This window comes from Neolamprologus brichardi, chromosome 14 (assembly GCF_056152115.1).
Source record: "Neolamprologus brichardi isolate AB-2024 chromosome 14, ASM5615211v1, whole genome shotgun sequence".
Classification (NCBI taxonomy): domain Eukaryota; kingdom Metazoa; phylum Chordata; class Actinopteri; order Cichliformes; family Cichlidae; genus Neolamprologus; species Neolamprologus brichardi.
Window position 1 is genome coordinate 8,073,129 of NC_142117.1, and position 14,356 is coordinate 8,087,484.

At 40.2% G+C, this 14,356-nt stretch overlaps 1 protein-coding gene across 9 annotated transcripts in view; it reads left to right on the forward strand.

The window, feature by feature from the left end:
* The window catches only part of LOC102785730 (chloride channel protein 2-like), a 211,472-nt gene that overhangs the window by 96,578 nt on the left and 100,538 nt on the right, over positions 1 to 14,356 (forward strand). For 7 of the 9 annotated variants that reach the window (XM_087850736.1, XM_087850732.1, XM_087850738.1 and 4 more), the window contains exon 3: positions 3,910 to 3,960. The exons of the other annotated variants lie outside the window; for them this stretch is intronic. In XM_087850736.1, the coding sequence (XP_087706862.1) occupies positions 3,910 to 3,960 (51 nt within the window). The remainder of the gene's footprint in view (positions 1 to 3,909; positions 3,961 to 14,356) is intronic. 9 annotated transcript variants of the gene reach the window in all.

Consider the following 14,356-nt stretch of genomic DNA (forward strand, 5'->3'; position numbering starts at 1 on the left):
ATGTGGTTTTAAGAGTCGGCCCCTCTCACAGTAAAATCAATGCTTATTAAACTCCAAATGCCACAGAGAAGTCGGCGTCCTACTTTCTCTGTTACTTTGCAGGTTTTTTATTTTTTTTATTTTTGTTTTCATGTTGCTTTATCTTTTCTCTTGTTTCATTTCTCCCCCTCTTCCTTTATCTGTCCTCCTTTACCTCTTAGTTATATCTAATCCACTCCCCCTTCACTTCTCTCCTTTCATCTAATTATCTTGTGGACCCGCAGCCTCTCTCTCTCTTTTTCCTTCCATCTCTTCTTTCCACTCACCCTTCCATTTATTTGACCTCTTCTCAATCTTGTCTCTCCACTCAGCTCTCTTCACTACCCTCTCGGTAGGCAATCCATCACCTCCCCCTCGCCTCTGCTGGGTATAATCTGTGGTATGAGTGTGTGTTTGTGCGGGTGTCTCCCTCCTTCCCCATCCATCTGAGCCTCCATGTTCTGAGTTATTGCTATCTAATCATCAGTGAGCCCAGAGCTAATCCACCATCCACACACATCCATGTTTTTTCCCATACTTTGCAGGTTTGTATCAAGACTCGGAGGAGCGCAGTGAACTTTTCCTCTTCTAGTGTAATTGTCTTCCTTTTTGTAGGACAGGCTACCTGCAGGAGATGCATACGGCTTTTCATGCTGCAGCACCAATGGATTTTTGCTGTTGCTGGTTGTTCCTCTGCAGATCTATCATCAGTGTCTTTGTCTGCCCTTTGCTTTAAAAGCAGAGAGTCATATGTTTATGATGCTCTCCTGACGTCATAGACGGGATGCTGTCTGCTGACATTTAACGTACAGATCAGCACAGGCTCATGTAAGGCCTCAACACGACGTTTCAGTTTTGATTAGATTTCATCCTGGCCACACTATTTGATTATGATCATATAAAAGATTGTTTCAGTAGACATAATGACATAAGAATGGATAATTAACCAAAACTTTGCTCAGTCCCTTGCCCTTTTCTTTTAAAACTGTTACTTCAGCTGTTGTCATGCTCGTTTAGCCTATAGTTTCTCTCCTCTGCTGTCGCTGTGTGTGTGTGAGGGGAAGTGAGGAGGAGCTGAACGTGGACCAAAGTGGCAGAATAGAGAAGATGGTGTTATCTTGAGCTGATTGTGTTGCCCTTACAGTAGGCTAGCAACTTGCAAACTTTCCAAGTAGTGTTGATTGGTCCAGAACCAGAAACGGGCAAATGCCGACTGAACCCAAGCGTCTGTATGTCTGACAACAGTGAAATAACTGTGGGAACATGTTTCACGTAGGGAACGCTTGGAGGATGGGTGCTGTATGTGTCAGCTTGAGGCAGTGCAAACTCACACATATGTATCCATATGAAAAAGATCCACATAATTTAAGTCAAGTCATCTTTATTTATATAGCACCTTTAAAAGACATCAAGTGTCAGCCAAAGTGCTGAACAGAGGGATAATATAATAAAAAGAATTAAAATAGATAAGATGAAAACATTACAGAAACATTGTAACACATCCATATATGTTTGTAAAAAATATCTGTACATGCAAATATGCACATACATATACAAAAATGTACACATTCACACACAAGCACACATATGTGAACATAAAATACATGTATACATGTATACACATGCAAACATCAGCCAATGAGATAAAAGACCAGAATAGCTGAAACAGAATAAAAGGTGTCAGAGAGATCCGAAAGCCTTAGAAAATGGGTTGGTCTTCCAAGGATGAAGAGGATTTTATGAAAGGGGGAAGACTGTTCCAGAGTCTCGGGGCAGCAATGGAGAAAGCCCTGTAACCTCTAGATTTGAACTGGAAGTGTGAAACTAATAACAGCATCTGACTGGAGGAGCGCAGAGTTCGAGTGGGTAGGTGGAGGCTAAGAAGATCTGAAATGTAACCTGGAGCCAAACCATGGAGAGCTTTAAAAACAAATAATAAAACCTTAAAATCAGTTCTATATTTACTTGGCAGCCAATGCGAGTATCGGAGTAATACACTCTCTCTTTCTGGTACCCGTCAGGAGCCTTGCGGCTGCATTATGAACAAGTTGCAGGCGGGGAAGGCTTGAGTGACAGATGCCTAAGTAGAGAGAGTTACAGTAGTCAAGACGTGATGATATGAAAGCATGGATAACAGTTTCCAGTTCTTTAGATGACAGGATATTTTTGAGTTTAGAAATGCTCCTGAGTTGGAAAAAACTGCCACAAACAACTGAATTAATTTGCTTGTCCAGCTTGAGGGTAGAATCAAAGATGAAACCAAGATTTTTTACGTGGGGATGTACATTAGCTGATAATGGGCCCAAGTTGTTTATTATAAGACTAATTTAAGCTCAAGTATTTCCAACGTGGAACTGACCTTAAATAAAAAGTTACTCTGATTAAAAGTATAATAACTCAAAAGTAAAAACAGGCAGGCTCTGAAAAGTATAAAGGAAAACAAAAACAGCTCTTAGAAGAAGATTTCTATGAGCTCTTTTTCTTCTTTTTCTTTTTTTCTTTTTTTTTTTTTGTCAAGCTAACTGAACCTTACGTCACTGATATTGTAATAAACCGATATTAATACAAGCAAGCTTTATTTCAACGTATGTTCTAATTCTTATAACTCTATCCAGATTTAACATTTATTTATGTGAAGCACCAGCCGAGAAAAATGAAAAGAATTTTAAAAAAAAAGAGAAAGAAAGAAAGAAAAACATCTAACTCAGATTACCGGAAAATAATATTTAGTACGTCTTCTTAAATGTCTTAAATCTAAAGTAATGAGCCTGTTAAAGTGTAAGGAGTAGAAAATAGAGATTTTGTGCTAAAAGTATAACAGGCAAAAAAAAAACATTTCTGGCAAACAAAACATAAACAGATTTTCCCAAAGAGTTATGTGTAGTTATTTACTTACTGATTCACGCTCTGCCCGCCTCTGCTCAGATCATCTGGGTGGTTGCTAGCTGAGAAGTTGCAGAGCCCCCTCTGGTGGACAAACAATGCACTCATGACATGGTTGAATGGTGTTTCTCCTGTCTCTCCTTTACTTTTTTAAAACTTGTGTTTATGGCCATCAGCCATAAATCAGCCAACTACCTGGACTTGAGTCCCATTTACTGTGAGACAACTTACTTGTGACGTTGTTGTATATGTTTCCTTCAAAGACGTGTCTGGAGTTACTTCTGTGACCACATTATTCAAATTCAGCTGTCACTGGCTCAAGATCAATTCTAACATGACAGAAACTTTGTGGGTTTTTGTGTTTGTTTCCTCCCCACCAGGTTTACTGATCATTTGGGGTCATGTGCAAAGTGTTAATAACACCCTTTAACCTGTTCATAAGTACATCTCCTTTACACTGCACTGGCAAGAGGAGATCTAAAGCTTGATGGGTCAGCCCTGCCCGTGGTTTGTTAGCTTGGACCACGGTTCTTGGACACCGATTAACAAACAGTTAATTTATGAAGTAAACATGACCAAGTGGCCTTTTATCCTTCAGTGTTATAATATTTGTATATGTTCTCTCACATCGGATCATTCATTATCAACTCTTCTTATTAAACTGCCGTCCTTTTCTTTCTCCCTCTCCTCCTCATCCTCCTGCTCCTCCCCTTCATCTCATCGCCACTCTTCCAACACGTATCCGTCTGTCTCGGGGTTTGCGTTCTTCCATCACTCCTACGTCCTCCGCTGCTTGTTCATTTGTCGTGCTGCTGAGTTTGCACAGGGCCCACATCAATCACAAACTAATAATGTTATGTAGAAAAATGGATAAAAGAGAGATGGCTTTCTTTCTTTTACACTGAGGGAATAAAAGCTTGCGGGGGAAGAGAGTGTATACACACAAACACACAGACAGTGACACACTGCTTGTATTTAACTATGCTATGTGGTCTGTTTGTCCTCTAGGGTCTGGGTACCCGTATGTTCTGGAGGCCCCAGCTCAGGACTTTATATCTGGTAAACAAGCGAAAAAAAGAATATATATCATCCCGCAATCGCCCCTTGAACTACCAACTAGCCCACAGTCCTCACACTCTGCTACAGCAAATAAAGCTGCATTAGCGCTCAGACATTAATCTTTGATAAGTGCTCATTAAGTGTACCGAACGCTTGAACATTCTCCCTCGCTTTGCTGTGTATTAATATGGCCATCATTCTAATAAATATCACACGTAGGTATCTGCAGATTCCAGCTGTGTGTGTGTGTGTGTGTGTGTGTGTGTGTCTTAGGGCAACAAAACAAAAGGAAAAATGGTGACTGGATTCATATATGCACATTCACCTTGTGGCTTTGTATTAATCAACAGACAACATGAGAAATATCTATGTGTGTATATTATTCCCATTCCACTGTGTGCTCCTCCACTAAAAAACACTAACTCCCTCAGCCTGGCCTTATTACAGCTAGCCCCAAGCCCTAATGGAAAGTAATAACGAGCTCCAAACATCTGTGTGTGTCTCTGTGTGTGTGATACAGGGGATAAATGGCTCTGATTAAGGCCTGCTGCAGAGGGGCATGATGATCAATGTATCCCTTCTTTCTGTTGTTTAAGAACAAAAAAATGTACCGTGGACAGACACACACACAGTTTTATTTTTATAAGCTGTGTCTGCCTTTTTGCATTATTTTGAAGTATTAACAGTTGCTGGCAACACCAGCAACTGTTAATACTTCAAACTTTTTCCATAAGATTGATGGTTTGTTTGCTTTTTCTCTGCTCCCATATGTATGCCTTGCATACATGTGGAGTACACACGTGTGTCTGCTATGTGGATGTTGTTTCTATAATCTTAAAAGACAGCAAAGGTACTGCATGCACAATAAAAGTGCTCTAAAATTGTCGAGGGCAGGCTGTGAAAGTGTAAATCAGCACACTCGTTTGTCTGCAGAGGACTGCGGAACGGAAGTGCTGACTCTGCAGCGGCAGAGCACGGGTGGTGTGTGTGTGTGTGTGTGTGGGTGGAGGGGTTTGGGGTGGGGTGGAGAGAAGAGGAGGGCCAAACTGTATTGAGAGACTGAGAAATGAGGGAACTGCAGAGCAGCAATTGAAGAATAATTTGAAGAAGAAGGAGTTGGGGGAGGGAAGGAAAATATATAAGACTGAGGGGTGGGAAGAAGCGAAATGGACAAAAGTGAGAGAGGGGCAGGTGACAGCAGAGGGCCGCAGAGTGGACAGCTGAAATTGATGAACAAGGAGGGGGGGAGGGAGATGAGAGGAAGAGAGGAGCTTTTCCAGGGAGTCAGCAGCAGGCCCCTTGGCTTTTGGTGCAGCAGGCTTTCATCCAGGAAATGAAATGACTTACCTCTCCCCAGTGCCATTCGAACTCAGCACACACACAAACACACACGCGTGCAAAGCGAGAAACATATTTCCCCGACGCATTTAAGCCAAATGCACACAAACTTGTACCGATTGGCTGTTATTGTGATCATCATTGCCACCATCTGCCTATTTTGGCTCTGTGTGTGTGTCCACAGTGTGTGTCCCTGTTGGAGAAATCATGCCGCCACTTTCTCAGTCGCCTTGTCACAGCCAACTTTTATGCATCATTGTCATCATCACCAGTATTGGACTGGTGCTTTGCTGAGAGCCATTAAACAGAAGCATCCAGTAACCAGTTCAAACAGTGATTTTTCTCTCTGAGCCACATATAAATACCATGTAATCTCATGTGGTAGCTCATGGGAGTTTATTTTTAATCATTGTTACATAGGGGAGCATATTGCAAATGAGCAACTAATCAAAAAATCATTAAAAGTGACCTATAATGTTCATGTCCACCTCTGTATTTTAATTCTTGGACTTTATTAGAGGAGGGCAGGATTCATACTTCATAAATTTGCCTCATTTATCTTTTACTGAGCTTTGGTGGAGCCCCTCAGCTCAACGAGCCATTTTAGCTCGCTTTCTGCTCCCTTAATCCAGCTTACCTCTGATTGGCTGTTTGTCATAAACAGAAGGTATGAACACAGGTGAGCCTGGGATACTCATTTTTAGGACTGCCCCCTCTTGCTATCATCATCCAGATTTAAAAGCTGTGGCTTTGGCTCCCAGAGATTTACTTGTTGACACACAGGCCTCTGTATTTGAAAGTTTGGCCATGTTTAATATCATTATCCACCATTGTTACATGATACATATGACAGAAAATAAGGAAAAACACGATGGGGCCATTTTTCCATCGTGATTGTAACAAGCAAGTCTGTAAGGATAAATAAGCCAAACATCAGCAATGCCCCAGCATAAGAGTTGAGCATAAAATAAACAGAATAACACAAGACAAGCAAGTATGAATAAATTACTAATATTTATTAGTAATTTAGCAGTATAATTTCAGCTTTGCAGGTGTGTGTGTGTGTGCGTGTGCGTATATCACTGGACAAAACAGCTTTGTGATTAATGGGTTTTTATATCTACATTTGTGAATACATTGGCAAACATCTCTGCACGTGTTACTGTTGCTTTTAAAAAAAATAAAGTAGTAGTCGTCGTCATGGCTGCTGCACTCAGCCGTTCTGAACTTTTCACCTCTTTTCTCATTATTGATTCCCTCTAGACTAAGAGATCCAGGAGTGGAGGTTGCCATGACAGTAAAGTTTGGGGTCATTCTTTCAGAGGCCAGCAGGTCAGAGCTGGCTTTGTAGGTTCCAAAGCCTCTGAGGAGACACAGGACTGAAGGGACTTCCTGGAAAGAGACGGAGAGGGGAAAGAAAAAAGTCGCCTGTCGCCTTAATGCATTCATTAAGGATGACGTTAGGACTGCAGTATTGATCTGTGTGTGTGTGTGTGTGTGTGTGTGTGTGTGTGTGTGTGTGTGTTCGTGTTCGTGTTCGCCTGGCGATGAAAAGGGCTATTGATCAACAAGTTTAAAGTTGTATGTAAAAGTTTTGAGCTCCAGAGGTAAAAATGGAGATACAGTGTTGACAGGTCTAGTCTAAGCAGTTAACCAGAGACATGTAGTCACAGGTTATAAGATTTAGCTGTCACTGACATGCAGATGCCACAGGAACAACTTGAGAAGGTGTTGACAAAAGAATGATTTCCTATCCAGCTCTCTGCAGTGTCTTTAACACTCAGTGCCATTGTAGAACTAGCTCCAAGTTGGTCATATTCCCAGACTTGTTAAGCTCAGAGTGTTACTGATTTCTTAACAGGTCCTTTGTCTTCTGTTGGTTAACCACAAAGACGGTGTACATGCAGATCAGGTGGTCACTAGCCGTAGCTGTGTAAACCCACATAAACTGGCTTTAGTATCTGCAAGAGATGAAGAGCTTTCCACCCAAAGATATTTCCTCTTTGGGGTTTAGTAAATGATATAGTGGTGCCGAGCACTCTCTTAGTCTGTTAGCATTGCATGCCCAATCTCTCTGAGTACCTAAGGTGTAGACTTTGGTTCATAATTGGATGTAAGATTTTACCCCATGGTATCACCACCACGACAGTGGGCGTGTGTGTGTGGTTTTTTTTGTTTTGTTTTTTTGTTTTTTTAATATATCATATGAGAGTAAATGAAAGAAAAGAAACTGTTATTGGCCTACTCAGGGTGAGCTGCACACAAAGATCAATAGCAATAGAGTTGCATCAACGTGGGTGACTTTTAATGTTATTTGAAATGGGTGACCACTGTGGGGTTGTTATTCAGAGTGGCACTGGCTCCTTCAAACAGTTCTTAGAATATGTGTGAATATTGCATCAATCTTTAGTCTTTTAAGTCGCTGGAAATTTAAGGACTTTTTTTTTTTTTTTATCAATTTAGTAATTTTGCTATTTTTTTACTGCCCAAAGGTCCAATCTTGAGTTCAGCAGAGAGTACTTATTGAGCTCCCTAACATCCTATCCAACTTGAGCTCCCTGGTGCCGGTCCTAGCTGTCACACTGCAAGAGGCGGGGTCACCCTGGACAGGTCACCAGTCCACTGCAGGGCTACCCCATAGGGACAGACAAGCACACGCTCTGTTCCACACCTGTGGTCAATTTAGGATCACCACCTAACCCGGGTTATCCCGCTGGATTGTGGATAAAACTAAACCCATCAAAATATATAGCCAACAGGTTTCTTTGGTATCTGTAACTGATGGCGTACTGTAATAGAAACACGCATGGGATGAGCCTCCATTAATTAGCTTCAGTCTGTAAACATTTTCTTTTCAGAGGAAGATCAATGAGCATGTGTACTGTAGCTAGAGCTGTAACCGAAGACCTAAATTCAGTCTTAACACTGTGTGTGAAGTGAGTTACCTAAAACTCGATCGATGTTCCAGAAGCTCTAGTCCAAAACATGGACCTTGTTTGCTACTGGAGAACAGCTTTAAAACATTTATAAAGACATCTACAGGCATTCCTCTTCTTTATCCTGCGCTGCTTTTAAATGCAAAGAAATCCCCCCCAGCTGGTTGTGTGAATTTTAGTGCTACTCCCTGAAGAAATGTTAAACATACATCACAAACTCTCTGGAAGTGATTAAAGGAAGTTACCGGGCGGTTTTGCATGTTAACTTTGCTGATTTTTAGCTGCTCTGTTTTTGTTTGTGTGTTAGGGTGTGTGTGTGTGTGTGTATGCATGCGTACAGATGCTTGTGTATGCCGATACGCCATTACACCTCATTAAGCAGACATTGTACTGCAGCCATAAGACGGGTGCCACAACAGTCGTTACTCCAAGAGTGATTGAGTGCGAGACGAGGTGCTTTGCCTTCTCGCCGGGGACTGACGCCGAGGCTGTTACAGAACATTTACATAAACATCACCTCCTTCTTACATCTCATTAGCATAGAGAACACATCAACATGTAGCGAGGAGCGAAGGAGGAATGGATAGATAGATAGATAGTTTAAAGGACAGATAAATGGGGAGGAAGGGAGGGAAGAGCAACAAGGAGAGTGTTCTGAGTGACTGGAGATAGGCATATTTAGTAACAGCGGAAACATTTACAGATGCATTGTTAGTTTTTATTTCTCTAACATTTCTCTAACATCTCATAACATTTTTTTGTGTGTCTTCAGGGGCTAATTTGTCCTGTTAGCTCTTTTCTTCATGCTTGTAACTCCTTTCTCCCTTGTGCTTCCTCTTTATTTTCTACAGCTGCACAATCAGCTCCTTTCCAAAATTAGCTAATTTCATCGGAATCACAAAGCCCAGTTGGATTACTTGGGGCTAGGTAAAGCTGTTAGGAACTTTGAGGAAATTAAAAGCCTAAGAGTGTCTCCCATCATCTACCCATGCTGTAAACTACTCAACCACAAATGCATAGTTTGCAGAGAAGAGAAAAACATGGTGATTGCTTGACATTTTCTTGTGCTTTCAAAATAGATTTGACCTGTCAAGGCATTCTGCAAGACCTCTAAAGGTGCCTAGAGGTATCTAGCACCAAGAATATATAGGACCTGGGGGACATTAGAATCTCTGGGGACTTGTTAAACATTGGGCTCCTACAAATAGGTACTCACCCATACTGACTTGGTCATAAGTATCCGCACCTATAAAGAAACGCGTTGCTTTACTCCTCTTCGTGGCCCCCAATATATCAACCATAAATAGAGGTGGCAGACTTTGTACTTCACAAATCAGTACAAATCAAGTGTATTTGAAGTCTTGTTTTTAAAGCGTTGAGCTGAGGATTCCAGCCATTGTCCTTATAACCAAAAGGTGAGTTTGATGCTGGAAACTCACACGAGAATGATTTGACAATCTCAATCTCAACCACAGGCTAAAGCTTACCTAGGCTAGCCTAGGAGGTCTGTAACATTCCAGGGTGTTCTGGCGTTCACCCCCACATCCTAGGAGCATTGGAAAGGTTGTACCTTGTCTTATTGTTTTACGGTAGGATTAACGTAGTTATATCTGTTTTAGTCTAAGTGCTTTTTGTTTAGATGAACTGCTGGACTTTCCAGACCAGCAGGTTTAGGGAAGTCATTTATGGGGTCACACACACACATGTACAACTCCACATTCCAATGTAAGGAACAAACGCTCACTGAAGTGTATAAATAAAAGACCGGGGCAGTCTCTCATTTGCGAATCTTGGAGCCTCACTCTTGGTGTGTGAGCTCAGGAGGCTGCCCTTGCTAGCAAGAAAATCTGTGTGTTTCTCCTCTCTGATTCTCTGCTGAAGAAGTGTTTTAGAATATATCTCTTAACAACATGAGTTGGGCAAGACTATAAAATAACTGTAAAGTTTTTAATAAGTTGAAGAGTTTTTTTTTTTTTTTGGGGGGGGGGTACAATTGGATGTCATTTTTGCAGATACATATACTGGTCATTAGAAAGAATACATGTTTAATGTACTTTCACATTGGTCATCTGCTGAGCACGTCAATAGGTAACCGTAGCTTGTGAGCACAGCATGATGTCTGAATTATTTTATTTTGCCCTTTTGTGTTACGCAGCACGGTGTATAGAAATCTAAGTTGACATGAGACCAAAAGTTGCCACCAGCCTCCTTTGTCTTTTCTTTTTTAAGATCTAGTCTATATATAGTTATAATAATTTTTTTTAAGTAATTGAAGTGGCTCACTGTTTAAGCAAATGGCCATCTGGCTAAGTCAAGTATATGTGTCTTCATTTATATTTCTGATAAGGGCAAGCAAGGCAAGCAGTGTTTATAAAAATATACACCAGTTAAATTCAAAGCAGAGCAGTCGCTGACCTTTTAAACCAATCTCAAACGGCATTCATTCATAAATCTTCTCTTATTTCCTCAGATTGCTTGCATCTTTGTTTCCAGAGTTGGGTATTGTCTCTGGAAGCAGGATAAACTCCACTTGTCCGTGATCACACTGGAATTAGTAGCACAAGTCCATTTCTGTATGTTCGATGTCTGTTTGCCTTTCTATAAAAGTCACTGCACGCCATTTTTCACGTCATCAACTTAGTGTGAACAACAGGTACCCAGAGTCAATCCAAATCTATGCTTTTAATACCCTCATCTATTCCAGAATAGAGTGTGTCTAAGTCTCTGAAGATCTCACTGTAAAAATATGTGAGAAAAAATTCCTCTGGCTCTGTCATCTGTTCCATATTTTAAACCATTCTGCCTGCAGCTCTTATTAATTCAATTCAATTCAATTCAATTCAATTTTATTTATATAGCGCCAAATCACAACAAATGTCGCCTCAAGGCGCTTCATAGATACAGAGAAAAGCCCAACAATCATATGACCCCCTATGAGCAAGCACTTTGGCGACAGTGGGAAGGAAAAACTCCCTTTTAACAGGAAGAAACCTCCGGCAGAACCAAGAGATGCTTTTACGTTACAGATGTTGCATCTTCACTCTGCGTTTCATCTTGAACTTGCACATAGCTTATGTAAGAGCCTGCTGGTAGGCTGATGTAATGGGTAGACAGGAGAGGGTGGCACGGTTTGCATATCTCTAGACTGCAACTTAGACATCTTGAAATGAAAAACTCAAAATGTTTTTTTTTCTTTGTATCCCTTTAATCTACACTGTACAATACTAATGTTGTAGATTTTTTGTTTTGGTAAACTCTACAGTAGAGCATGTCATGTAATGAAAATGACTCTCTTCTACATTTGGATGTCATTAATAGAATGGTTGTTTCCATCCTCTTCTTCAATTTACTTTTATGTTTGATCTTTATGTACATTTTATAGCAAGTGTGTTTAATCCACTTTTTAGAATAAGACACACACACACACACCTTCCAGTCCCCTCTGCCGCTAAAGAAGTTAATTTCTACCGCTGAGCGTACCCCTCCTTCTCTCTTTAAAAGTTTCCGTTTAAAAAGCTGAATGGTCAAATTTTTCTATCTATATTAATTTTAATCTAATTATGCCAGTGGTCTTAAACACAGCCAGGCATTTCTAATTGAATATCTCCTTACGCATGAAGCTACATAATGAATGTGGGGGCACATACACACACAAAACGAGAACAGGCCTCATTGCCATGACTGTGCAGAATTGAGGCATTAATAGTAGGCTCTTTTACCCTTTCCACCCATATATAGCTGTCACCCTGCATAACAAATGAGCGCCTGATTTGAATAATTGGGTTTTATCTGGTAGCGGTCACAGGGATTCTGCACTTGCAGTGATTTTCATCTTGGATGCGTGTACTCATTCTTCCTGCTTCCTGCCCTCATTTTCCCCATAATAACACCAGAGATGGAGCAATGTGTTGTTTTTCCTGATATAACATATTTCATATTGCTCTCTTGGTATCATCTGAGAGAGTGGTTTGATTAATTTATCCTTATTACACGTTTCATGCAAGTGTGTGGGCGTTTCTTATGGAGGAAAACACTCATACAGTAGAGTTTTGTAACATTTTCAGGCAGAACAACAACAGTCTGGCTGTACAGTCACTGCATAGACTGTTTCATATCTGTGCCCATCCTCATTCAAGTAAATGACTAAATATACTATATTTCATTTATTATTTAAAAAGTTAAAAAAAAATAAGAAAATGGAAGGATTGAGATCTTTAAAAGATGTCAAATAACTTCAAAGGTATTTCCCAGGTTGAATTTTCAGTCTGCAAAATATTTGTTTAAATTATTGAAAAGAGAACAATCCGTTTCTTCAATTAACTCATGTAGTTAGTCCTAAATTACAGGTACATTTTTCATTTCCATTAAATTTAAAGAAGGCTTCAACAAAAAATATTTTTCGGAAACAAACATAGAAAAAAGAATGGAAAATTTCTGAAAGTATATTATATGGTGCTAAATTGTTTAGAAAAAACATGGCAGAGATATACTGATACTGATACTAATCATTTGTAATTATGAGTGACAATTTGCACAAGTGATTCATGTCTTATAGTGACTCCTACTGGCTACAGATAAATGTGCTGTGCCTGAACGCCAGAATTAAAAGGGAAAGTAGCTTTATGTCATTATTTTTCAATAAAAATATCAATTGGTATGAAATTCTTAATAGGAAAAAATAACTGCACAGTCCACATCACAGCTATTGAACTGTCAAATGTGAGTTCTCCAAAAAGTCTCAGACTTTGATGTGCTACTCTTCTATGCAAACCTTCATCACTTGCAAGATAACTGAAGATACATGTACTGCCTGTTTCACATCCCGTGCCATTCTGTTTCTTCTTTTTGGGGCTCTCCATGGTGGAAACACTAGTGTACTTAGTATCATTATCTGGTTTGACTACAGCTTTCAAACAGATGGCCTCACATTATCTTCAAGCACTCTTTGAAACGATGCATAATTCATAGTGGAATCAGCTGCTCTGTCCCCGAGGCAACGAATCAAACTCCGAACTATAAGATTTCCCATGTTGCCCACTTACATGGCTAATTTGTTTTCACAGACTACATAGAAAAGGTTGATATAGTTTTTGGATGCCTCATTTTAAGCCATCTGCATTTAGATGACAGGGTGGAGTGTTAATGAACTAATTCTAGCTGCGTGTATAGATCATGGGAACAATGCACAACACTTGCTAATGTATACAGAGACCAATAAAATGTTACTCATTAAAACTGTAACACAAACCTGTTGAGAGTTCATTACCATACAGCAAAGTTATTTCTAAGATAATTGTGTGAAAATATTCAAAAGTCATCAGCCTCCAACTTTAAGGGTTAAAAATACCTTTTTGTAATTACGCGCTGTAAAATGTAACTTTCTAAACACCAGGGGGCAGAGTTTTACTAATGGCTGTGTTGAAATAGTTTATATTTCTTTTCTTAGCTTTCTACCATAGACTTTGCACCATAGCGTGTGGTCCAAAGGTGTACTTGATCCCAACACAATCTGTTATTTTAACACATGAAGTCCTAGAAGCTATTTGTTTATATTCTGTTGATAGCTTTTGTTGATTTGGATGGTTTCAAACAGGAATTTACAGAATGTACCTGTGAGCCATGTGTGCCAGTCATGGACCTGCAGTTTTTGACATTTTGTTGGATTGTCTTTCTTTAGATTTTGTGAAACGTCATTTATTTGGAATTTGTCCAATAAGAGACCAAATGTCTCTCACACTGGCTTTTTAAATATCCCTCTTTTATGTACCCCAGCCTTATTATTGGCTCCATAACATGTTGCAACAAAGTAAACACAAGCGTGTCCGCATACAGTATCTTAATGCCAGAGCTATGAACTAGGTGCACTGTGTCTCCAAGGCAACCTAAATTGGTCTCAGCAGGTATGTGGGCATCATGGGTTTTGCTGAGGACAGAGTGAGCAAGTGAGAATGAAAAACAGGGAGAGGGACGAAAGCATGTGTGTCGGGGGTGGGGGGCAGTGTGGAAAGAAGGAGTGGAAGGCAGGAGATAAGGCTTTGTGAGGGAGAGCAGGAGATGAGAGGTGAAGCTACAGGTTGAATGTGATTAGTAGAAAGCAGCTGCAGGAGGAGGAGGAGGTTAAG